The 25,000-nt window shown below is 48.4% G+C and overlaps 2 protein-coding genes across 2 annotated transcripts in view; one reads left to right on the top strand and one right to left on the bottom strand.

Annotated features, from left to right (window-relative positions):
- The window catches only part of sh2d4bb (SH2 domain containing 4Bb), a 10,860-nt gene extending 430 nt beyond the window's left edge, over nucleotides 1–10,430 (top strand). The window contains exons 2-9 of the mRNA XM_062525738.1: nucleotides 2,875–3,034; nucleotides 3,928–4,081; nucleotides 5,154–5,292; nucleotides 5,436–5,619; nucleotides 5,712–5,750; nucleotides 7,019–7,146; nucleotides 8,608–8,828; nucleotides 10,323–10,430. Of these exons, the coding sequence (XP_062381722.1) occupies nucleotides 2,875–3,034; nucleotides 3,928–4,081; nucleotides 5,154–5,292; nucleotides 5,436–5,619; nucleotides 5,712–5,750; nucleotides 7,019–7,146; nucleotides 8,608–8,828; nucleotides 10,323–10,430 (1,133 nt within the window). The remainder of the gene's footprint in view (nucleotides 1–2,874; nucleotides 3,035–3,927; nucleotides 4,082–5,153; nucleotides 5,293–5,435; nucleotides 5,620–5,711; nucleotides 5,751–7,018; nucleotides 7,147–8,607; nucleotides 8,829–10,322) is intronic.
- Nucleotides 10,431–13,017: 2,587 nt separating this feature from the next.
- The window catches only part of bms1 (BMS1 ribosome biogenesis factor), a 22,657-nt gene continuing 10,674 nt past the window's right edge, over nucleotides 13,018–25,000 (bottom strand). Inside the window, exons 13-23 of the mRNA XM_062526207.1 lie at nucleotides 24,081–24,162; nucleotides 23,615–23,697; nucleotides 22,992–23,195; nucleotides 20,582–20,770; nucleotides 19,797–19,977; nucleotides 18,705–18,763; nucleotides 17,010–17,132; nucleotides 16,316–16,463; nucleotides 15,474–15,649; nucleotides 14,885–15,046; nucleotides 13,018–13,857 (exon numbers count right to left, since the gene is read on the bottom strand). Of these exons, the coding sequence (XP_062382191.1) occupies nucleotides 13,630–13,857; nucleotides 14,885–15,046; nucleotides 15,474–15,649; nucleotides 16,316–16,463; nucleotides 17,010–17,132; nucleotides 18,705–18,763; nucleotides 19,797–19,977; nucleotides 20,582–20,770; nucleotides 22,992–23,195; nucleotides 23,615–23,697; nucleotides 24,081–24,162 (1,635 nt within the window). The 3' untranslated portion in view covers nucleotides 13,018–13,629. The remainder of the gene's footprint in view (nucleotides 13,858–14,884; nucleotides 15,047–15,473; nucleotides 15,650–16,315; nucleotides 16,464–17,009; nucleotides 17,133–18,704; nucleotides 18,764–19,796; nucleotides 19,978–20,581; nucleotides 20,771–22,991; nucleotides 23,196–23,614; nucleotides 23,698–24,080; nucleotides 24,163–25,000) is intronic.

Here is a 25,000-nt window from a genome sequence, read left to right as displayed (position 1 = left end):
AAGTGCTATATGACTTGCAGTATACAGTAAGTTACAGTCAGGAAATGCAGTATAAGTAGTTTTGCACACAGATGTGCCATGGCATGATGCTGCCCACCCAACTTGCAGTGTGAGTAACAGTGATGTGTTTAAGAAGCTATATTATACATCAGCCGTCGAGGTGCAGTCATATATTCTGAGATGCTGCGCTATGCACAGAGTGGCCATAGCATTAAGGTGCTGACAGACTTGCAGAGTGGAGCCAAGGAGGGTGAGTCATCTGTAGGAGTGTCCCCTCCCCCACATCCACATTCACTCTCTTTCTCTCACACACACACACACACACACACACACACACACACACACACACACACACACACACACACACACACACACACACACACACACACACACACACACACACACACACACACACACACACACACACACACACACACACACACACACACACACACACACACTTCTGCTTGCCTGAATCTTGACACAAATCATAATTATATTTGGGGCTGCTTGGGAAGTGTCTACAATTGTTATGTCACATAATGGTTATACATGTAGCGGTTAGATAACCTTCTTCCACTGCATGCAAAACTGCTCCACAGTGTCTGTGGTTACATACTTCAGCATCCAGCAAAGGTGTTATATACCTTTCCTCTGTACAGAAAATGGCCCCTGGGCACGAAGATTATGAATTCTGTGTCGAAATCACGTAGGCATCTTTAAGCAAGAAGTTGAAAGTGGGAATTATTTCTACTAATGCCTTCTGTAAATATTGCCTTTGTAATCCACCCTGGACTCATTTCTAATACCGTCTATTACTGGCTTTATTTATTGGGCTCCGCAAAAGTATGTCTTTCAGTAAACAATCCAACGCTCACTGTTACAATGCGTCAACCGTATCTTAAGTAATTGTCCCAGTGCCCCTGGTCAATTTGTTCTAGAGGAGGAGAATTCAGAGGCAATCCTACTTTACTGGGCTGTTGCATATTACGCCATTGTTTTCCTCCAGATAAAAATACCCCTAAATCTCCAAGCATCATTTGCATTTGAAATGCTACTTCCCTCGTGCATTGAAGAGGGGCTGGATTATCCCTGAATCGTGGTGTTGCCATGGTGCTCTCTAGTACAGCTCTCTTCCTGTGCACCTGTGCGGTTTCCGTGGCAGCGTGTTCACACTCAGCATAGGTGACATTCGTGTAATTCCTCTTGGCCTTCGAGCGACCGTGAGAGCACTATCTACCGTTCCGTGCGAAGTTTTTTTTTTGCCCCAGTCGCTGTCTGATTGTCTAGTTGAAGTGTATTACATCCAACAGCTCTCCCCCCCTAAGCGAGAGTTCCTTATATCCTCACCAAGGTTTCGGGCGGCATTGCCGCTATCTCTTTGAAATGCGATCTGACTGTAACACTTGTACGTTTTGGTGGTGAGACTGAATTATCTCCATTTCTGTCTCTCTCTCTCTCACACACACAGACACACACTCTGTCTGTCTCTTGCTCTCTCACTCTCACTCTCTCTCTTCCTGTCTCTGTCTCTCTCTCTCTCTTCTTCTTCTCTCTGGCCAAGTGATGATGTGTGAATGAGCGAGTTTGGATTTTATCTTATCTGCCAGCGCTGGTGTGTTAATGGTACAGGAGATAGAGGAGGCGCGGGGGGGGAGGATGGAGAGAGAGAGAGGGAGGTGAGAGAGGAGATGAGAAGATGGGGTGGGGAGGAGAGGAGGGGAGAGGATGGGGAGGAGAGGGGAGGGGAGGGGATGGGGTGGGGAGGAGAGGGGAGGGGAGGAGAGGAGAGGGGATGTGGTGGGTGAGGCCGAGAGTTGTGGGTGCTGCTTCCTTAAGTGCACTCTATTTCTCTCTCTCTCTCTCTCTCTCTCTCTCTCTCTCTCTCTCTCTCTCTCTCTGTCCTCCATGTTACGGAGCCCATTTTAGGTGGCACTTAAGAACAAAGGAGTTTTCAAAGAGCGTAGCATTGTTTGAAATACAAGGTTTTTATTCCGCCATTAGGCGTATGCAGAAAACACAAAATTGATACATGCCAGGCACAACGACAACCAGTGGCACAGCCTGAGGGAGTATAGCCGGCAAATTATTTTGAGGATGAATGCTTGGGATGAAGTCGTTTCCCTTAAGGAACGTTTTTGTCTTTCAATGTCTTTATACTCCCGAGTTCCTCCCTTGTGTTTACACGAGTCCCCAGTATGGCGGGATGTCTTCATCAGCCAGGCAAAGTGAGAGACTGGAAGAGGAAGACACCTCTGCTCATTTTCTCGCTTCTGAGCAAAAGATAAATGTTCCTCATTATTGTTCGAGGATTAAAAACAAGAGCTTTGTCTCCGATAAATGTTTTAGTGCTGTTAAATTAATTAGCTGCATTTTCAAAGCTAGCTGCTGGCCCACTATCATGCTTGCTTGAGACAGCATACTTGGCCACGCAGCCAGTAGATGAATGTTGAAGTAGCAATATGGTTGAAAACAGGGTCAGCTAACCACCTGAAAGACACACAAAACCCAACAAAAACACAACTGGGGCTGACATAAGCTAACTAGCATGGAAATTGGTGTCTTTTGGCAACCATTCACTTAAACCAGCTGATTGTAATTATCACAACTTTTCAGTCAGGTAGAGCAGCTAATTCATGAGATCACCTGTGTTAAGTGCACATAATTGGAGTTTTCCACTTCTGCAGTCTGCACATGACCAACAAGATGCATTCTAAGATGATCCCGAAACTAGTTGCCTGCAAAAACATGCATCAAAAAAATTTACCTTACAAACGCCACCTTGTCAGATACTGTTGGTCCAATTCTCCATCATGGTGACAGAGTGACAACGCCTTCATGTTGACCTGTTGTTGTTGTTTTTTTTCTGGCCAGGTGAGCGGCGGGGCATCCAGTGGCTGCTGGGCAGAGATGGGGACGTGTGGGTGTGGGTGATGGGGGAGGCGCAGGGGGACAAGCCCTACCAGGACATCGTGGAGGAGCTGATGGAGGAGCGCGCCAGGAAACAGGCCCAGCGCGAGGCCCAGGAGCTCTGGTGAGAGAGAGAGAACAAGAGAGAGAGAGAGAAAGAGAAAGAGAGAAAGAGAGAGAGAATGGGGGTTCATGTGGTGAACTTGAAACATTGTGGAGGAACAGATGGAGGTAAAGACACATGCCTAGTATGAGGCCCAGAACTGAAAAGAGAGAGTGAAAAGGGAAAGAGGGAGAGTGAGAGAAAAAGAGAAAGAGAGAGAGAGAGAGGGCAGAAGGAGGGGTGGAGGACATGAAACATTAGAGAGATGATGAGACGAGAGGACCAGTATAGGAACACCCAGCGCAAGGCCACGGAACTCTAGTGAGAGAGAAAAGAGGAAGACAGGCTCTCAAGTTACCATGAAGGAGCAGGAGAGTCGTGAGACAGCCAGGGAGAGAGAGAGAGAGAGAGAGAGAGACAGGGAGCAAGATGAAGCATTGGTGTTGCAAGAGATTATAAGAGAAGGAGGAGAATGATGGGGCCAGTAGCTCTAGAGAGAAGGAGGTGGGGGGGTGGAGGAGGGATGGAGAGGGGTGAAAGATGGAACATTGGTGTGATGATGAAAAGAGAGAGAAGGATGAGAGATGAGGTCTAGGGGGTTTGATAGGTTTGAGAGGACCATCTATTCCCCTCTCCACTCCATTCTCTGAATAACAAGCGCAAACTGTGTGCTAGGCTACGTACAAGACACTCCAGATGGAGGGCAGGAGACATGGCAAATATGTGTAGAGAAAGCTCCAGTGTTTCACAGTCGACAACCCTTACACAATGCATTCCAAGGATTGTAGGAATGTGTGGCGATGAGAGAGAGAGAGAAGTACAAGGGAGATGGTGTGAATAGGAGTGGGCGTGAGAGGGCGACAGGGGGGAAACGTGTCGCTCAGCCTGTGCCACGCATTCCTCTTCTCCCGTAGGCGTGTGAAAGAGGCCGAGATCGAAAAGAAGTTCCGGAACGCCATGGCGAAAGAGAAGGCTCGCTTCGTCGCCGGGAAGTGGAGAGAGGAGATCGACGACAGGCGAGCGGCGAAGCAGGTGGAGGAGGAGAACCGCATCCGGGAAGAGCTGAAGGTTAGCCTCGTGTACTGTACACACACACGCACACACACACATATACAAATACACAAATACACACACACAAATACACAAACACATATACAAATACACAAATACACAAACACACAAATACACTAACACATGCACAAATACACAGACACACAGACACACACACACAAACACACACAAACACACACAAACACACACAAACACACACACAAATACACAAACAACACACAGATACACAAACGCACACACACACACACACACACACAAGCACAAACACAATTACTGCGTCGTTGCTAAGGAATCACATCACATGTTAAATATTGCATCGACATACAGCGTGATTTATGATCAACACAGAGACATACACGCCATCCTTGCGATGCACACAAAAATGACTGCCATCATGCACTATGTATAATTTGACAACGCTAATCATTATCGCAGTCATTCACCGTCACCACCACGCAGACAGCCCTGAATGCGGCGAAGTGTGTGACAGCAAGATATAACACAGAGAATACTGATGTACGCTCTTCATACTTAAAAAACGAGATAAAGCACTGTGGCCTTGATGCTGCTTCCTCATTCTCCATGCTGGAGGGGTTGGGGGAGAGGTTTTTGTGTTTGCACTTCACAGACTCGCGCCGAGCCACGTGTCTATCAGACAATTAGATGGAGTCCATGTCCTTCTCCTCTTCTCTCACCTTCGCCTTTAATTACCCAATACTAATGGAGATCTGGCTTAATTTGCCCCCTAATTAAAGTTGCTGTTCTTTGTTGGCGTTCAGAGAGCGGCTGAATTATTTAAAACCTAATTGAAACCCTTATGGAATTTAGATAATCACCTCCGCTGCAAGACAACACCTTTTCCGCCGACGTTACGTCTTATCGGCTAGATGCTGGCTGGAGATGTGGGGGGAGTCGAACACCGTGAATGTGACTGCGTATGCCTTTGTGTTAAGCAGACGACAAAGACAGGTTGGAGCAATGCGAGGGATTTGATAAGACGCCTGATTCATCTGTGCGTGTGTGTGTGTGTATGTATGTGTGTGTGTGTGTGTGCGTGTGTGTGTTGTAGAAATGCAAGGAGGAGGAGAGGCAGAGGGGGGAGGAGGAGATCCGGCGGGCAGAGGAGAGGAGAGCAAAAGAGCTGTACATCTCCCTGAAGCAGGAGGAGAAGAGGAGCGAGAGAGATGACAAGGAATGGCAAGAACAATGTGCGGCCAGAGAAATAGCAAACAGGGATGATGCACATCCACTTGTGAAGAGGGGGAATAAATGATCTTCAAAATATATCTCCAGTAGAAAGAGAGAGACAAGAGGGTTGGCATTTCTGAAATGGCTGTTTTGTTTCCCGTAGTGAGGCGCTCGAAAGCGGCGGACGAGGAGATGAAGACGAAGGCGAGGCGCGCCCGTGATGAGTACAAGCGCCAGTCGCTGCGCGCCATCGAGAAGGGCCTGGTGGCGGGCCTGAGCGGACTCTTCCAGAAGATGCACCTCAACGGCTCGGGCCAGAGCCGACGGCACAGTGCCATCATCGAGCAGTCGTCGACTGGCGCCGCGGCGCCCCCAATGCCCAAGGCCAGTCAACCTGCTGCCACTCCGGTGACGACCAACACATCTGCACCCGTGGCAGTGAGTGCCCCGCCCAGCGCAGGCCCCACCCACTATCGCCGCAGACAGAATCGTCGCCATAGCAGCCCAGCAACACAGTCCCTCTTGGAATGGTAAACAAACCCACATTATATATTCAGAATATAACATACTTGGATGATGTAATAGTTACGCGCTTTCACCTCCTCTTTTTTCAAAAAGTGAGGAATTGGCGGCAGTTCCTAGGGACAAGATATCAAAAATCAGGCTAGACCTTAGCCATGCAGAATATACAATAACCACCATCTGTGGATGCCTCTGCTCTGCCTGCAGACTGAAATGAGTATTTTTACTGCCTTGATAAAGAAATGCTCAGGAAAGAAGTAATGCAACTTAAACCCTCTCCCAGCTCACTTGACCCCATCCTCCTCACTACCTTCTTTAAAGATTCGTCTTCAGCTGCCTGGAAGACAAAGTTCTAGCCATTGCAATCCACTTTCTGCTCTCCTTCCCACAGACACTGAAAACTGCTGGCATGAAGCCTTCCAGCTGAGGGGTACACTGGAGAAATACCAATTTGGTTTTTGCTCCCATCATAGCACAGAGACGGAACTAGTTGTAAATGACTTAGTAATGAATATAGATAACAATAAACTCACCGTTTTAGCACTTTTAGATCTAAGTGCTGCATTCGATTCAGCAAATCATGGCATCCTTATTAACCGATTACGGAATTATGCTGGTCTCTCTGGCCCAGTCTTAAACTGGTTTATCACCTTAGGAATATTGCCAAAGTACAACCCATGTCCCATGACACTAGCCTCAAACTATTCTCATCTGTGGTTCCCGAATGGTGAAGCACACTCTACCAGTTGCTACCAGGGAAGGGGCAACATCTTTAAAAACCTCTTGAAGACTCATCTCTTGAAGTACCTCCTCTCCCAACACATATGCTCTTAACATGTCTTTCACTATCCCTCTTATCTACGTCCTTAACTCGAAACTGTCATTGTATTTTCTTCATGGTGCTACAAGGTAGCACTTATTGTAACACTATTGTCTCCTATTCGCAGTACACAATGAGTATTGTCTATTATTTGTAGATCACTTTAGGAGCTAAATTAATAAAGATAAAATACTCCATCATGTAAATAAGTGAACACTCTTACTCAAATATGAAGCACAGTCTGTGCTGTTAACAGTACATTTCTCCAGGCTTCCTCAGAATTGCAAGCTGAAAGGAGAAGCACCCTCAATGGTCATAAAACCTCTCTCCATAAAAGTGCAATAAAAAGAGTGCCCCTCTCTCCTTCTCTTCACCACCTCTCACTTTATCCCCCCTTCTCCCAGCCCTGTGTGGATCCGGCCGCCCCGACCCAGTTCTCGCGAGTCCATCCTGCGTTGGTTTCGGGAGGAACAGCGGCCCAAGAGAGCCGGTTATGAGAGGAACAGCAATACTATAGCCCCCTGGTTCCACGGTGGGTGCAGCACCGAACACACACGAAATCCAAGTGTGTGTGTGCGTGTGTGTGTGTGTGTGTGTGTGTGTGTGTGTGTGTAGTGTGTGTGTGTGTGAGGTGGAGGATGGGGAAGAAGAGTACCCTTGAGAGAAAAGGAGGGAAAGGCTTGACAGAGAGATGGGGGAGCAAGAGAAAGAGAGTGTTGATTACAGACAGCAGAATTGAAAAAGGCAGAGAAGATGACAGATGAAAAGAGTCGTTGAGGGATAAATAAATAAAGAAATAAATATATAGATATATAAATAAATAAAGACAAATTGAGTGTGTGGATGTGAGAGGGGCCAGGGCTAAGGAGGGGAGGCCGGAGAATGGATGGGGGCAGCTCAATAATTCACAGCGTGCGCCAGGCTGATTGGGGTCACGGCGAGCGACTGGGAGGGATTGAGCGCTGATCAGATTAACGAGGGCGTGAGTGACAGCAACTCCGACCTGGCAACAACTGGCGTCAGACTCGGTGCCAGGGAACTGGGGGGGTGACGGCGTCGACATTGGCCAGAAACACCTGTGTCCGGCGCGTCCAGCGTTACAAGCAGCCGTCTCGCACACAATCGCTCAGACACTCAATCACTCACACGCTTTCTCTCCCCCCCTCTAGTTCTCAGGCTGCTGTTCTATAGATTGTTCCCTTCCTATCTGCACCTGGCTGTCTTCCTGCCTGTCGTGATTCTTGCCTGCTGCTGTCGTTCGCCGCCACATTTGCACACTCTCTCTCTCCCTCTCTCCCTCTTCCTCCCTCTCTCCCCCTCCCTCTCTCTCTCTGTCACTCCACACAACCAACAGGGGAACTAGGCAACACATCAGAACATGTCGGTTACTCCGTCGGAGGGTGGTGGATTCTTTTGATGTGACGCTTTAAAAAAAAGAACCGCTCTATTTTTGTCAAACACACGGCGGCCCAGTAGTACACGCAAAAGAGGAGAAGGCCTGGTGAAGCTCCAGAGAGAAAAACTGGCTCAGCACACCTCTCTACATTCATTTGTTTTGACCAGGAATTAGAGGCAGTGGATAAATGCTAATGTTTTTACCCCTGGAAAAAAAAACATCAAGGCACTGTTTGACAACATTTATTTAACATGTTGGCAGGTGAATCAACCCTCCCCGAGCATAGCCCATGAATGTGTAATTTCACCCAAGGGGTACACATGTACTTTTGAAATATTTTTCTGCAGCGCTTTATTTGTTATTCTTTGCAGTGATGTGAATCATTTCTATGAGCAAGCAGGAGTATCATTTTAGATAAAACCCCCCTTCCAGCTCAGTGTTGTTATCTCTGCGTGAAAATTTGGGAACATTGAAACACCACTCCCCACTTCCCTCCCACCACTCCATTTCCACTCCACTTTACTCCCCCCTTCCCTCCCTCCCTCCCTCCATCCCACCACTCTGCATCCTCCACTCCCCCACTCTCGTTCTCTCCAGGCATCATTTCGCGACAGGAGTCCGAGGCGCTGCTGATGAACGCCGGCGAGGGCAGCTTCCTGGTGCGGGTGAGCGAGCGCATATGGGGCTACACGCTCTCGTACCGCACGCCGGCCGGCTTCAAGCACTTCCTCATCGACGCCGCCGGCGACTACTACAGCTTTCTCGGCGTGGACCAGAACAGACACGCCACGCTGGCCGACCTGATCGACTTCCACAAGGCAGGTGACCCCGCCCCCATCGACCGATAACATGCACACGGGGGCACACAAGGCCGCTCATGTGTGCACATACAGTACACAAACATACAGGCTATGTCACAGAACACCTTGTTGCCAAGGTTACCGCTCAACTTATTGGATTGAAACCTGGAATGACCTAAGGCAAGCACTGGGCAAAGAGTGGTCTACAGACTGCCATATTAATGCCAGTTTACCTTGTAATATAATGCAGTATGGGAGTCCTTCAAGAATACTGATGCAGGTCTATGTCTACGGTGAAATAGACATAACTGCAGTCTGTCCACTGCCTGTGTCAGCAGAGGTCTGCTATTGAATAAAACATGGTAACCCTGTGAGATCCTTTAGACAGTTGGGGCTCAATGAAAATGTGCGACGTTGTGCATATCAGCGAAGTTGTTTTGCACTTAAACATTTTCGAGAAGAAAACATCAACTGTGTCCTTACTGAATTCACAGACTAGTAAAGAAGCTAGTTAAGCGAGAGTAGCGCTTGATATCAAACTCGGAACACAGCCACCATCCCTGTGACTCGGTGACACGGGTCAGGAGCAGGCTGTCGTTAGGAACAGCTGGTTGGCAGCTATCTCCTGGCTTATATTACACACTGCCCTCATTAGATCAGACCCTTTTCATGGAGCTAACACAGAGCCGCACTGACCCCAGACCTGTGCTCCCCAGTAAGCGAGAGCCCTTTTACGTCACTTAATTCTTCATCTGATGTCGCCGCCACCAGACGTAACGAGTTTTGCGAGCCAGACGGCAAGCGCCATGGTGCCCCTGCAATGGAGTCATTATGTTCCATTCTCCATGTTAGTGTCATGATCCCACCCCTAGACCTGTCGCACACAGTAGCCCAAGTGAGCAGCCAACCTCAGCAGTCAACAGCCTCATAGGTTAAAAGTGTTAATTCTGTTCATGAGAGCTTTGACGTATAGATGTGATGGAAGCTCTGGTCATTTGATGTAAGTTAATAAGGGAATTCTATTACGCAATATACAGTTCATGCTTTTGAGTAATTGTTTTGTGATTCAGTTCCTTTCATATCATGAATATACTTGTATGTATAATATATGCATATTATGAAGATTTATGAGATTATCCATTTGAATAGTATAAAAGACATACTAATTAAAAAGTTATTGTGATCATTTAAAGAGGAACTATGCAGGATTGGCGATTTCATCTCTGGTTTCGGTTTCGTTGTTCGTTTTCGCTCGTTTTATGCTTGCATTTTCTCTGCAGAGCTTCCCCGACAGCTTTAGCGTGTATATTTATACATGTATAGGCTATATTTAAATATATAAATTGCAAGCGTGGTTCTTCGTCTCAGACTTCCAGATGTAAAGAAAGAGCGATCGTCTCCTGCAGAAAGTTGCATAGGGTTTCTTTAATTTGGTGATTTATTACCTACCTGAATTCATACTTGTTTACTGACGAACATCTTTCTCACTCTCGCTCTTCGTCCCCTCTGTAGGAAGAGGTCATCACCACATCCGGAGGAGAGCTCCTCCAGGAGTCTCGTCGTCCGAGGTCCTCCAACGTGGACTATGGGGGCCTGTTGCTCCTGCCCCCTCCCCCCTGACGGAGATGAACACAGACACTACCTGCCCAACTCAGTCATACACACACTTTAAGACCAACACATAGCGCACCTCAGACATTCAGACTGCCAGCTTGTCACGTTATACATCCAGGTTGACCGCTCTAACACAAGCACTCACAAGCTTTGGTCTTTCCACTGCTTGTCGTGCCACAGATTTGGGATGGTGGGATTAAAAACACACGCTATTTCTGCACCCTGTCCGTGGGACAGCCTGTGCGGACCCGCTCTCCTGCGCTCCTTTGTCTTCCTCTTTTGAGCGGTTATTAGTCACCCGCGGACAGACAGACAATCGTTTTCTCTCGCAGTGACATGTCCACGTCTATTTCAGAGTATTTCTTGTCTGCTCTGTCAGATTGCTTTGTGTGGCTGCTGTTGCTTTTTACCAAGTTCTGTTTCTTTTTTTTTGTCACTTGAAATAAACACATCACTTCTTGTCAATGACTGGCTATCTCTCCACTGGTTTACAGTCTCCTCATCTCTTTCCCTCTCTGTCCCTCTCTCTCTATTCAGTTACAGTTAAAGGGACACTTCACCGATCAGCATTAAGCTTTCTAGAAAACCAGTCATGTTTTTGAATGGTTGTGCATCATTCCCTCAGTTTGCCTTGAGATGGGAGAAATATGGATTTCAATGTTGGACTTCCTGCTTTCAATGATGTAAAAATCATCCTTTTACATCATTGAAAGCAGGAAGTCCTATTCATGGGTTTCATGGACATCCGTATTTCTCCCATCTCAAGGTAAACGGAGGAAATGACGGACGACCATTCAAAAACATGACTGGTTTTCTAAAGATACAAAGCTTAATGCTAACCGGTGAAGTGTCCCTTTAAGGCCCCGTTAAAGCTAACCTACCGTCACACAATAAAACCTCTTTCTCCATTAACAGGTATGTTCCATCTGCTTGGGCAGGGGCCAGCCTTCTCTCCACCTCCCTCATCCTCTTCCTCCACCTTAACACACACACACACACACACACACACACACCCGCAGGCGTAAATGGGCACTCAGGTTTCAGGCAAGTGCACGGCTGACCTTGCTAAGCTCGGTATTGTTCAAGGGGAAGCGGCTATATCGGCGGCAAGCGCCAACTAAAGCCCTGCTCAAACAAAACAGGCTGTGGTGGCCGTGGCTTTGTGTGACGGTGACGGGAGGCAGGCAGCGAAGGCAATGGGGAAGGGGAACAAAATGAAAGGAGAGAGGAGAGGGAGAAAGAATGAACGCAAAGAAAAAAACACGACAAGGCGGTTTCGCTTTACAGACGTGCGCCTCGTCGAGAGCGATAGAATGTTTCCGATGGCCACTGTTATTCGTTGGGGAAGAGGGGGGAGAGAAAGGGTGGCGAGGTGTGTGTGTGTGTGTGTGTGTGTGTGTGTGTGTGTGTGTGTGTGTGTGTGTGTGTGTGTGTGTGGGGCGGGGGGGGGGGTGTAATGGAAAATGAGATGCATATCGACAGGCTGCCAGCGAAGCCTCTGCCATTCAGATAACAGTCACAAGCCCATTACCAGGGCCCAGTGAACACACACCACAAGGCATTACAAGCACCCAAGTAACAAGACACGAAACCCACAAACATTTATAGGCGATGGATTCCTACACCATTAGGGGCCTCGGATTTATGCTGCTCCATCTGAAAGCTGCCAGACGCGCACTGGAAATGTCAAGTCTTAAACATTATATAGGGTTCAAACACAAACACGCGTGAAGGTTTGCAGGACACAAATAGGTTCTTCTGGTTTAATATAACAACCGGCAAACGCCCGGCGTCAGAGGGTTACATGAAATGTCTGCCTGGCTTTTGACATTGGTTGGGAAGATGCCCTTGCACGTGTATTCCCCAGGAAGGTTCCGGAAAAGACAAAAGTCCAATTCCGAGCCTGCAGGGCAATGGCATATGCTACGCAGAGAGGGGTCCATCAGAAGGCGCACCGGTGGTGGGGGGAGCAGGCGGTGGGGTTTCACTAGCAGTGGGCATCAATCACCAGACACAGACTGAATCAGTGGGTCAGTCAGGACACCTTCCAGCACCAAACGCCTCAGCGTGGGACACCTTCCCCCCTCCGCCAAGGAGAAGCCACCGGGCTCCTCTGGTGTTCGGCGGCGGCCATTAATTACGCCCATTGTGACGGCTAAAAGGCGATTGGATCGGGCGCCGCGCAGCACGACTCCCGTCTCTCTCTTTTTTCCCGGCCCGCTTCCACTCCGACCGTTGTTCCTAAAAGAATGATTGAGAGGGGAACGTCGTGTCTAGACCGGAATCCAAATGTGTTTGAAGGAGTTTTCTCAGCCCGCTTCTCCCCGTCCTCCCCGTCCACCCCCTGCCGCGCCGTGTGTTTCGGTGGCTAATTGAAGTAGCCGTCCACAAATTCAATTACCCGTTTTGAGTGATTGCGAGACGCCAGGCCCAGTATCCCACATCGGGGAGAGTAATCATCTCACCTCACTTTTGACGTCGGGTAATGGAATAAAAGATGCTAATTGCCCGACGCTGGAGTGTTTATGGGTTCGAAATGACATTACGGAGAACATTTTTGCCTTCAGTCGGAAGGAAAGCAGCCAGACAGCCATTTTAGGGGATCTTGGGTATGTTTTCTTTTATTAAAAAACAAACGTTAAAAAGCTTTTCTGCGGGCACGGATCCTCTTATCAGCAAAAACAGGAAAAAACAGAGGAGCTATGACCTTTCTAGAGTATCTTCTGGAATCTACTTACCAAAACAGGAATACTTTAGTGTGGTGGTGGTGGTTGGAGCTGCAGTCTTTTGTTCTCCACAATATGCATAAACATACTTCAGACGCACCTTTCCACAGGAGTGTGCCCTCACTGCAGATTACTTAACAAAGCCAGCGACTTTAAACAGCTATCCAATTCATAAAAGCAAAGGGGGTTAACAGGCATAGGAGGACCACTTAAAACCCTCTTGTGAGTTTTTCAATGTTCTGCTTCAACATAATAGTTCCGGCAACAGATGGGGGACTGACGGCCTGTGACATCGTTTTACCTTAATTTACAGTTTACAAATATCAATTACAGTCAACAATGTCTGACACTCAAAGAGGCCACGGTGAAAAAGTCTTTCTGTCCATGGCTGACGCAGTCTCTCTCCAACACTCTCCACAGAGAGGGAGGGAGGGAGGGTGGGGGAACCTGGTAAACGTTAGCCGTTAGCATGCTGCTGCTCAGTCGTCCTTGGCCTTGCCCTTCAGGCTCGACTTGAGCTTCTTCTTCTCCTTCTGGCCCATGACGCGGTAGAGCTTCTTCTTCTCCTCCTTCAGCCTCTTCTGCTTCTCCTGCTCCTGCTGCTCCTTCTGATGGAGGAAGTCCTTGTGCTTGGCACGCTGCTCGACTCGCGCCGCCTTCCGCTTGTTGCCGTAGACTGTGCCCAGCGCGTGGAGCAACTGCGCCACCTGGTGGACGGGAGAGGAGTCACAGCCATTGAGTTCTCAAAAGCACATTAACACATGAACACACGCACACGCACACACACGCACACGCACACACACACGCACACACACACACACACACACACACACACACACACACACACACACACACACACACACACACACACACACACACACACACACACACACACACACACACACACACACACACACACACACACACACACACACACACACACACACCTGAACCTAAGACACACACACACACACACACACACACACCTGAGCCTAAGTCATACATACACAGACACACAAACACACACACTCACACACACAAACACTAACAGAGTATTACCTGAACTTGTGGGTGGAAAAGCCTTGAGCGTGATTAATGGACTGTGCGAGAGTGCGCGGACGCTGATCTGGGATGACTGCGACTTTGATTCCAATTATGACGAGGAATTTGGGGCGAGCAAAACACTCGGGCCGCATTTGTGTTTTCGAGCTCTCCTCGGAGATTCACCTAAACGACGGAGCTAAGAGCCACGCTCACAAAAGCTGCCTTGTGTAGGAGTGTTTCGCTCTGGATTAGTTCTGACCTTTCAGCGCTGAGTGGCGGCAGTTAGGGGACTTAACCACCGGCCTGCAAAACAGCCAAATAACAGCAATTGGGATAGTCCCTTGAGGAGATGGTTCAAGCTAAACCCATGCATTACCCCGACTCCCACACCTGAGTACGGGGGAATGAAAACTAGGCTTAAAAATGCACTCAACACGGCGGTGGAAACTGTGGCTATTTTCAACAGATACTGAACTGGGATTGTGGTTACTCTCAAAGTAAAAATCTCAAAATTCCATTTCATTCCATTAAATAACCACACCTAAGCTACTTAAAGGTAACAAGTCTCAGGGTAAGAAATGAACATGTGGGGCTTCAGAACAGTGTGAACGTGTGTGTGTGTGTGTGTGTGTGTGTGTGTGTGTGTGTGTGTGTGTGTGTGTGTGTGTGTGTGTGTGTCGGGGGTCTCACCTGGCGCTCGTGGGGCTCCCGGATGACGGCGGGCCGCAGGAGGTCGCGCGGGGTCTTGCCCTTGGCCTGCTGCTGCTTGGGCTTGCTCTTGAAGGGCAGCGACTTCTGCAGCTGCTTGGGGATCTGCAGCCGGTTGAAGCGGCGCGGCTGCCTCTCCACGGGCTAACGGGACGGGACACAAAGAACACGACAGCGGGTGAGACGTCCGTCCCGGTAAAAAAATGGGTCTCTTTCTGTTTCCAGTGATTAGTGGCATGAATGGGGAAAAATCCTTTGCGAGGGCTGCAAAACGGTCTAAGCTTTCCATGCACATAGTGCTGCAGAAAGACCAGTGAAATGAGTGCAAGGAATGACCTAGAAAAGACTGGAAAGGACTATCATACAAGTTCAAGAATCCACAAGGAAGTTACCGGAAACGGCACACACAAAATAAAGAGCAATATTATGTAAAATATAAGGCTATGTATTTTTCAGGGTTATAAGTAACGAGGGGTTTTATGAGGACAGTGAGTAAGAGTGTGTGTATGTGTGTGTGTGTGTGTGTGTGTGTGTGTGTGTGTGTGTGTGTGTGTGTGTGTGTGTGTGTTACCTTGTAGAGGGAGTCCTTGTTGGGCTTGTTGCGGATGCCCATGTCATGCTTGAGCTGTCCCAGGGTCCTCATGCCCGCCCAGCTGGCCTTGTGGCCCACGGGCAGCAGCAGCGACGTCACCGGGTTGTACAGCTGGGGCACCGACACCGGGTACCAGGAGCGCAGGAACACAATGTCTGCACACACGCGCACACACACACACAGGCACACGCACACGGACGAGCACACACACACGAACACACACACACACACACATCAAGTTATATTCACGTGAATGCCACCACATATGTTTTATTACCGGGGCAGATAAAAACAAATTATTTGAACAGAAGCATCCTAACAAGTTATGACTACATACCCTGAGGCGGGCACACACACACACACACATACACATACACTGCCTCGTAAACCAAATACTAATTAATTTTCTGAACTGTAATTTGTATAAACATTAGCATATGCATTATGCAAACCTGTAAAGAGCATCTTCTCAAACTCTACTCTGAAGCCAACATAAAGCAAAATGCATTAGATATGCCGTTTCTCAAGCAGCACCAAGAGAGAATTTCACCAGAACTCACTGAAGCTCTTATGTAGGGCAGCAGCCTAAGTGGACCGCCTGTCATACAAAACTATGGTCGAGTTGCTCTCTCTCTCCCTCTCTCTCACACACACACACACACACACACACACACACACACACACACACACACACTACTGCGTACACCAAGGCATAAATGTATACAATCAGCTCACCCTCTGTTTACCATCCTCTAAAGGTGAAATACAGCTCACACAAACACACACACACACACACACACACACAAAAAATACACACTCACCGCTCATGAGGAGCCGGTCCTCGAAGGTGGCACGGAAACATCCGGGCGGTGTCCTCAGGGCCTTCTTGATCTGACCTTTAATACCGCTGACTGTCCGCACGGACGCTCCCTCAAACTTGGCCACCTCCAGCACCGTGTTGAACATGCCCTGCAGAGGAGGACGAGGAGGAGGAGGACGAAGAGGAGGAGGAGGAGGAGGAGGAGGAGGAGGAGGAGGAGGTGGTGTGAGGGGACGGGGAGAGAGCAGAGCTTGTGAATGAAGTCTCCATTCTGACTGTTCAATCTGACTCTCGTCAAACAAAACAACGGGGTACTCAAAGTCTACGCGCTTCGGTTACAAAAAAAAAAACGGGACTGAAAAAAAATGTATTTGAAAGTTCTGTCAATGGAGATAAACGAGAGCTGTGAACTTCAAAAGCTCTGCAGTAGTCAAATCTATTGATTTGTCCCAGCCACCAGTCTCAGGCTCTAAGGTTTCAATTTGTCTGCTGCCCTTTCTCAGCGGAGAGAGAGAGAAGGGGAGGGAAGGAGAGATAGAGAGAGAGAGAGAGATAGATACAGAGAGAGAGCGAGAGAAGGAGAGATAGTGATAGAGATAAAGAGAGAGAGAGAAGGCTGAAATGAGCTGGTGGCCTCCAGAGAGTCTAGGCACATACACAAACACACACACACACACACACACACACACACACACCTGAATGAAAGAGGTGTTCTTGAAGATCTTGTAAGGGTAGCCGATCAGCTTTAGCTTTTTCACCACGGTCACCGACTTGTCCAGGTCAAGGACCACTCCTGTGGCCGCAATGCGAAAACCAGCCTGACATGAAAAAAACAGAGCTTGATTTACAATATCACTTTCCAAATTACAGAGCAAGTAAAATCAGGGGGAAGAAAGGACTCCAATGGCCAATATTATTGACCCCCCCCCCCCCCCCCAACGCTGCAATGCCTCACACTAGGTTACATTAGTCCCTTTCCCACATGAGCGAGACATCCGGATGTCAAACGGATATCAAACGGGTGGCTGTATGTGGGAACGCAAAACTCGGGTATTTTCTTACCCGGAACTCACCCTACTAGCCCCCTAGTACTACTTCTAGATGTTACCCGGGTGCGCTTAGGTGGGAACGCAGCCGGCACAGTTCTGGGTAGAGATGGGGGGCGTACCGATGACGTATAGAAATGCGCCCTTGCAGCCTGCTTGCCTGCTTGCAGCGCGAGGCAGAAAGTACAAATTGCCATGGTAACGATAAACATTGCCCTACGAGTATGAACACAGAGGAGAACACCGGAGTACAGAAAACAGTGACATTTTATTGTGTACGTACAATAAAAATTGAAACTGCAATCACGTTGTTGTGTTTGTTGCGGGACAGGCAGGATTATCCTTGCAAACGTGAATAGCTTGAAGTGTTGTCGATTAGCTTGCAACTAGCTGTTTATTACAGTGGTTAGCAATTAACAGCTGATAGTTAACGTCGCTGTTATTTAGCATTGTTGCTTTTTGTAGGAGTTGGGAAGGAGCCTCAGCCTCAGACCTCTGTGTGCTGTTTATATATTTTCCAGGTGTGTCATTATTTTCTATTCATTTGTTGTGTTGGATGTTTATACCAGAGAGGGTTGAAGTAGAGCTTTGTTTATACTGTGGTCCTGGCGTTAGCTATTTTTTCCTCTATGCTAGCTCCCGCTGACTAGCGAGCTAACTACTTCTGTTGTTTCATGATGTTTTGGATCTAATGTAAGTTCGCATCATCCAGGCAACACAGCACAACAACGCACTTATTTAGCGTCATCTCCCTCCCCCTGCAAGTGCTGACATTGCCCCACCCCTCGCGGCTCCTACTCGGGTCTAGTGTGAACACAATTACCCGTATCTCACTCGGACATAAAGCTCATGTGGGAAACGTCCGTGTCGTGCCTCTACCGGGTAAATATGTCCGGGTAACTTCTAGAAGTTAGGTGGGAAAGGGACTATTGTGTCTCAGTTGTTTCCCTGATAACCATGTGTTTCACATCACAACAGCACAAATAGTCAGCCGAAGTCTACAGAAATGCAGAATTACATTAAGTATTCCTAAAGGGATTGGACAGCGGTACAACCCAAAGCCCTCCCTTATTTAGCAGGAATGTGTCCCAAAATCCATGACACTGTGAGTGTGGGATCATTATTGGGACTGGGCCTCACAACTCATTTCATTAGGAAACACTGCCCCCTAATGGCGCTACGGACATCCAATCCTTTCCTGAATTAAACCAGTGCAATGTTTCAGCTTCCCTCTAAGGAGCTCCATTTTTCTACATATTTAAATATATATATATATATATATATTTATATATTTATATATATATAGAGTTAGTTTCCAGTCTGGTGGCGCTCTTAAGTGCTTACCTTTGTGCCGGCGACGGACTGCACTGCCAGGAAGCCCGTGCCTTGAGGGGTGATGGGCCCTGCGGCAATGAGACAGAGAGAGATCAAGAGCTGGAGAGCCTAATCAATACCCACTTTCAGACGGTCATTAGCAAGCAAAATAGCTGCCTAAATGACCTAAACGCAATCTAAGGACATATGGGGCCCTCGGTGGCCGAGGAGGCTCATTTGGGGGGGGGGGGGGGGGGGCGATGATGGCTGAGGCCTTGGTGCAGGGGCCGGTGGGTAAGGGTGCTTAAGTGGGGGGGGCTTTTTTTCCATCCATCACGAGGGTGAAGAAACAATTTCATCGCAGGAGCTCGTAATGACCTCGGCTATATGTAGGCCTAGGCGTGTGTGTGTGTATGTGTGTGCCCTAGGGAAGGCAAACACTAGCCGTGCCTGATTAAAGCATTTGCTACTGAAGCTAATTCAAAGTGCACACAGGCTTTTGATATACTGCAACTAAGTAATCATAGGGAAAAAAAAACTATGCAGAAAAGTTTCAGGGGAGTGCTTTTTTTAGGCTATTACTGTAGTTTGTTGTGATCTTTAAAATCAAGCTTGACGGTCAAATGAAGGACTGATGAACACATGTCGATCCAGCTATCCAGGATATGATGCACATCCAGGATAGGCACTAAGTAGCCAAGTGTTCTAGATGGGAACCTCCCAGGAAAAAGTAAGAGCACCTTTCTATTATTGCCAGAAGACAGAAGCTGGGATTTAAGACCAAACTCTGTACCACTGCTGGAAATATTAAACGTTTTTCATAGAATAAGAAAACTGATCTCGATAGTGTTATACCGTAATTTCCCGACTATTAGCCGCGGCTTATACATTGATTTTGCCAAATGTCTTCAGCTATGAGGTTAATACACAGGGACAGTTAATATGGTATCAATATGGTTTTGTTTCTTTTAACTCGCATAAAACACTGTCCTGCGGCTTATACACAATGCGGCTTATATACGGGAAATTACTGTAATGGGTCACGTATAACAAGCATGTCTTATAGAGGCTTAACAGTGAGTCCAGAGAGTGTGTGGCATGGCGTGGCAGTGCGCTCCTTACCCCAGATGGTGGCGCCGCAGTGCATGTGCTCGGGCGTGTACTTGAGCAGGCGCTGGCGCCCGTTGTGGTCCTCGATGTAGTAGAGGGGGATGGTCTGGAAGCGGCGCCAGCCCAGCGACAGGATGAGCGGGTCGCGCGTCTTCAGGATCCTACCGTGCCAGCGGTGCTTTTTCAGACGCATCTGAGAGAGAGAGAGAGAGAGAGAGATAGTGTGTGTGTGTGTGTGTGTGTGTGTGTGTGTGTGTGTGTGTGTGTGTGTGTGTGTGTGTGTGTGTGTGTGTGTGTGTGTGTGTGTGTGTGTGTGTGTGTGTGTGTATGCGAGAGTGGGAGGGGTAGAGAGAGAGAGACAGAGAGGGGTAGAGAGAGAGAGAGACAGAGAGGGGTAGAGAGAGAGAGAGACAGATTCATATGCTGTGCCATTTACCTGCAGTAACACTCTGTGTTCAAATGTTTCACTCTGACAACGCAAGAGGTTTCTGCCACCAATAAAGCACTCTGAATTGAACTGAATTGAATTGCAGGAAAGAAAGAGAGGCGGGGGAGCAAGGGAACGAGAGAGAAAGGGAGAGAGAGAGAAAGAGAAAGAAAGACGATACAAATAGAACCGTGTCTCCTTTGTCAGACTCAGTATTATCTGACGGGTGGGACCTTACCATCAGTTTGGCAGATGAGGTGGAGCTACCAGTTACTTCTGAACATTGTTGTTACTGGACTGCTTTATTTGACAAACTCATATTTCTCACACACACACACACACACACACACACACACACACACACACTCACTTGAACGTAGCCCACGTTGCCCTCGCTGGCGCTCAGGCCGCCGAGGATGATGGGATAGTGGGGGTCGAAGTTGGCGACGAACTCGCAGGGCAGGGAGGGGATCTCCAGGCGGACGTACATGCCGGGCCGGAAGCCCTCGTACTGCACGCGCGTCTCGTCGTCCACGTTCTCAAACTCGGCCCGGTTCAGCTGTGACAGGAGAGAGGGAGAGAGGGAGGGAGGGAGGGAGGGAGAGAGAGGGAGTGAAATGGGGGGTGAGAGATGCATACATGTCCTTTTCCCCCTTTTTCCTGTTTTCTTTTTATTCATTTACCTCCGCCAAGGAGGTATATGTTTTCATCGGGGACCGGCGTTTGTTTGTCTGTCTGTCTGTCTGTCTGTTTGTTAGCAAGATAACTAAAAAAGTAATGGATGGATCACATGACTCAAGGAAAAAACTATTACATTTTGGGACTGATCCGTAATTCTGTCGGGATTCCAAAGGCGTTTATGTATTTAGCTTAGTGGTGTAATGGCATGGTATGGCCACGTGGTGGCGATCTGAATAGTTTAGGTTCAAATGTATGACAACCTAGGAAGAACATAGGCAGGCGGAGGTAGCTGCGCTCTCTGAGTGCTTTTCTAGTTTTCTTCTGTTCCTGTGAATGCTTTGGTAAAAGAGACAGACAGACAGACAGACAGACAGACAGACGGACAGACAGACAGACAGACAGACAGACAGACAGACAGACAGACGGACAGACGGACAGACGGACAGACGGACAGACGGACAGACAGACAGACAGACAGACAGACAGACGGACGGACGGACGGACGGACAGACAGACAGACAGACAGACAGACAGACAGACAGACAGACAGACAGACGGACAGACAGACAGACAGACAGACGGACAGACAGACGGAAAGACAGACAGACGGACAGACAGACAGACGGAAAGACAGACAGACGGACAGACAGACAGACAGACAGACAGACGGACAGACAGACGGACGGACGGACAAACAGACAGAGGTACAGTAGGAGAGTGCATGCAAGAGAAGAAAGGTCAGAAAGAGACAGAGAGAGATAGGAGGGGGTGAAAGATAGAAGAGGGCGATGGGAGGAGAGATAGAGGAGAAGAAAGGGAGAAAGGGGGATCAAGGGAGGGAGGGAGGGAAGGAGGGACAGAGCAGGTATGCAAGAGAATACACACAACACACACACAGTTGTTGACGCAGTGATACAAGCAACCTATCAGCTGCTTCACACACTGTCAGTGAACACACACACACACAGACAGCGGTATCAACCATAAAATGGTGTCAGACTACATTCTTGGGGAGGAGCAGGCTGGTGTGTTTGGCTCTTTGTTGCAGCCGACCTGACAACTGCGAAGGGAGCGGTTCTCACGGGCCGGCCCCGTCTCCCGTGAGTCGGCAGTTCAAGGACTGCTGAGTCGGCCATACCCTCCCCCGGACACAAACCCTGGGATTCTGTTACCACCGAGTTAAACAGTTTCGGATGTCCATAAATCAAAAATGAAAATTCAGCAATAAACGGGAAAACAGACCATTGTTTCACAACATTTATCAACCGTCATAGCAACAGTATGGAGGGGGGGATATATAGAAAATACAGTTTATTATTCATAATAGGAAACTGTATTAGTAGAGAGAGTGACAGAGAGAGAGGGAGAGAGAGATGGGGTGACAGCGAGGGAGAGAGAGGAGGAAAAAATGTATATATATACACACACACACACACACACACACACACACACCACACACACAGTTTCCCATGTATAGGAAACTGTATCAGTAGAGAACATTCTGCTAAGACTATGATTCAGCGGCTTCATGCTTTCATTCGCATAGGATTATGTCTGAAGCCAACAAGAGCTCTTTAATCCTACTACTCCAACAGAGAAGACAATTTCCTTTTATTTGACTAAATTTAACGCCTGTTACACACTCGACGTGCAGTGTGGACGGCGAGAGGTGGCCTGACCACTTCGATTTTCAGTTCACACCGGTAGCCTCTCGGAACGGCCACGAGAGTCCAACGAGAGCGTGTTAGCTGCTCAGAACTCCCAGCAAGTGGCAAAAGCGCCGACTTCAAGCGTAAAATTGCCCTCCGAGCCCAAATGGACGTTAGTTCGGTTTACTTACTGCACACGGGGGCTGGTGGAAAAATACTACGCTGGGGTTAATGGAATCTATTACAAAAGCCACAGTAGCTGCTGATTCTAAATGGGAGTTGGACCGAGTGCTGAGAAGAAAAAAAACGTGATGAACTGTGTTAGGCAGCGCCCCTGGCACAACACAAGAGAGATACACACATTCAGTGGAACTGTGTTGGCTACGGTGACGTGAGTGCCAAACCCAATAGGACCCCAGGACTTGAGCGATGCCGTGAGTCACAACTGACCTCAGCCTGTTTCTTCAGCTCCTCCTTGAGGTCGTCGAAGTAGGTGGCGTCGCCGCCGTCGTCGTAGGCCGAGTCGAAGCGCTCCTTCAGGCGTCGCTTTTTCTCCAGGCGCTTGTTTTTCTGAATCTCCTCGTCGGTCATTTTCACAAACGGCTTCTCCTCGTCTTCTTCCTCTTCGCCGCCGTCGTCGTCGCCGCTGCCGTCCTGGTGAATTAAAACAGCGGCTAAACACACAGAGCCCACATCTACAGCTTCGGTATGAAGAACTCATTAAAAGTTTTGAGAGACCTTTTCAACAGAGCAGTGCCTCTGTCAGAAAGCTGACTCTGCACGTGTGCGTGTGTAAGCGTGCGTGTGTGTGTGAATGTGTGTGTGTGTGGAAGACTGTAGGCGCGCATGTGTGCGTATGTGTATGACTGTAAGCGCATGTGTGTGTATGACTGTAAGCGTGTGTGTGTGTGTGTGTGTGTGTGTGTGACTGTGTGTGTGACTGTGTGTGTGACTGTGTGTGTGTGTGTGTGTGTGTGTGTGTGTAAAAGACAGAGTGTGGCAGCAGACACAAAGGGCTGTGCGGTTCTCCGAGCAGCACTTTCATAAGAGTCCCAAAAGATGCGGGCGGGTACCTCAGCCTTGTCCCCCTCTGCCCCGGCTTGGCCGCGGTGCACCTCCCCCGTCTCCAGATCTTCAAAGTCCCCGTACAGCTCCTCTGGGGAAGGGTAAAGGGAGGGGAGGGGAGGGGAGGAGGGAAACAGAGCAATGAGCGCAAGCCAACTCTGCAGAGAGTCCAGACCAGAATACCAGATGACACCCCAGACACCAAACACATGAAGGAGGGAGCGAGCGACCGGCCGGCCGGCCTCGCAGTGTCAGAGAGAGAGAGAGAGAGAGAGAGATAGATAGAGAATGAGAGAATGAGAAAGGGAGAGAGGGAGATAGATAGAGAGAGAGAGAGTGAGAGAGACAGTGACAGAGATAGGGAGAGGGAGAGGGAGAGAAAGAGAGAGGAATACAGAGTGACAGAGAGGGAGAGGGGGAGAGAGAGAAATGAGGGAGGGAGGGAGAGAAAGAGATATGGGGGTGGCAGCTCACCATCCTCCTTCAGAAGGGTGGCAGCGTCTTTGTCCCCTTCCCATTTGCCAGTCACAAAGCAATCCTTTATGGAGGCCAACATCTGAGAAATGAGAGAGGGTGGAATCATTATGAACAAACAGTCAGACTGGCAGACATAGGCAACACACACACACACACTTACAGTCACACACACACACAGACGCAGACCCATACACACACACGCTTACAGTCACACACACACACACAGACGCAGACCCATACACACACACACACACACACACACACACACACACACACACACACACACACACACACACACACACACACACACACACACACATTATCTAAAAGCATTTTGGACTTCTCTGTGCCACGCCTGACTGACAGAGCCAGTGCTGTCTCGGGTGCTTCCTCTCAATTCAATTTCAAGGAACAATAAAGAACCAAAATGCCATTCAGTAATGACTGGGAGGATAATCAAATATGCCCTCAGAATCACTAAACAAGGATCAGGCTCCCCACAAGTACAGACTCTCAACTTCTCCCAACGACAGAATCTCACAGAGCACTTCATTTCAGGGAGATCAATAGATGTCCTTCTTTTAAACTACCCCCTAATGTCAACATTGTCTGCACTGGCTGGTAATGATTAGACAAGGATCATAACTGCCACAACTGCCATCGTTTCAGTCCATCAAGCACACTGCAAATAGAACATCATTAAGGATGGGTGCTGCATGACTCAAGAATAACCATCTGGAACATTCCCAGAGAGTTTAACAGTCTTAACAGCTTGACAACATCTATGCAATTACTGGCCATTTTGTTATAGATGGGTATAGCAAAAAACAACGCGCCTTAATGACACTTGGATGTGACTTGGATATGACAAAAAATGACTTTGAAATAGAGACAAAGACAGGGAAGGGTTAATTAGG

This window comes from Sardina pilchardus, chromosome 22 (genome assembly GCF_963854185.1).
Source record: "Sardina pilchardus chromosome 22, fSarPil1.1, whole genome shotgun sequence".
Taxonomy (NCBI): Eukaryota; Metazoa; Chordata; class Actinopteri; order Clupeiformes; family Clupeidae; genus Sardina; species Sardina pilchardus.
The sequence above is the reverse complement of the archived record's forward strand: the minus strand, read 5'-3'. Positions and strand labels throughout refer to the sequence as shown.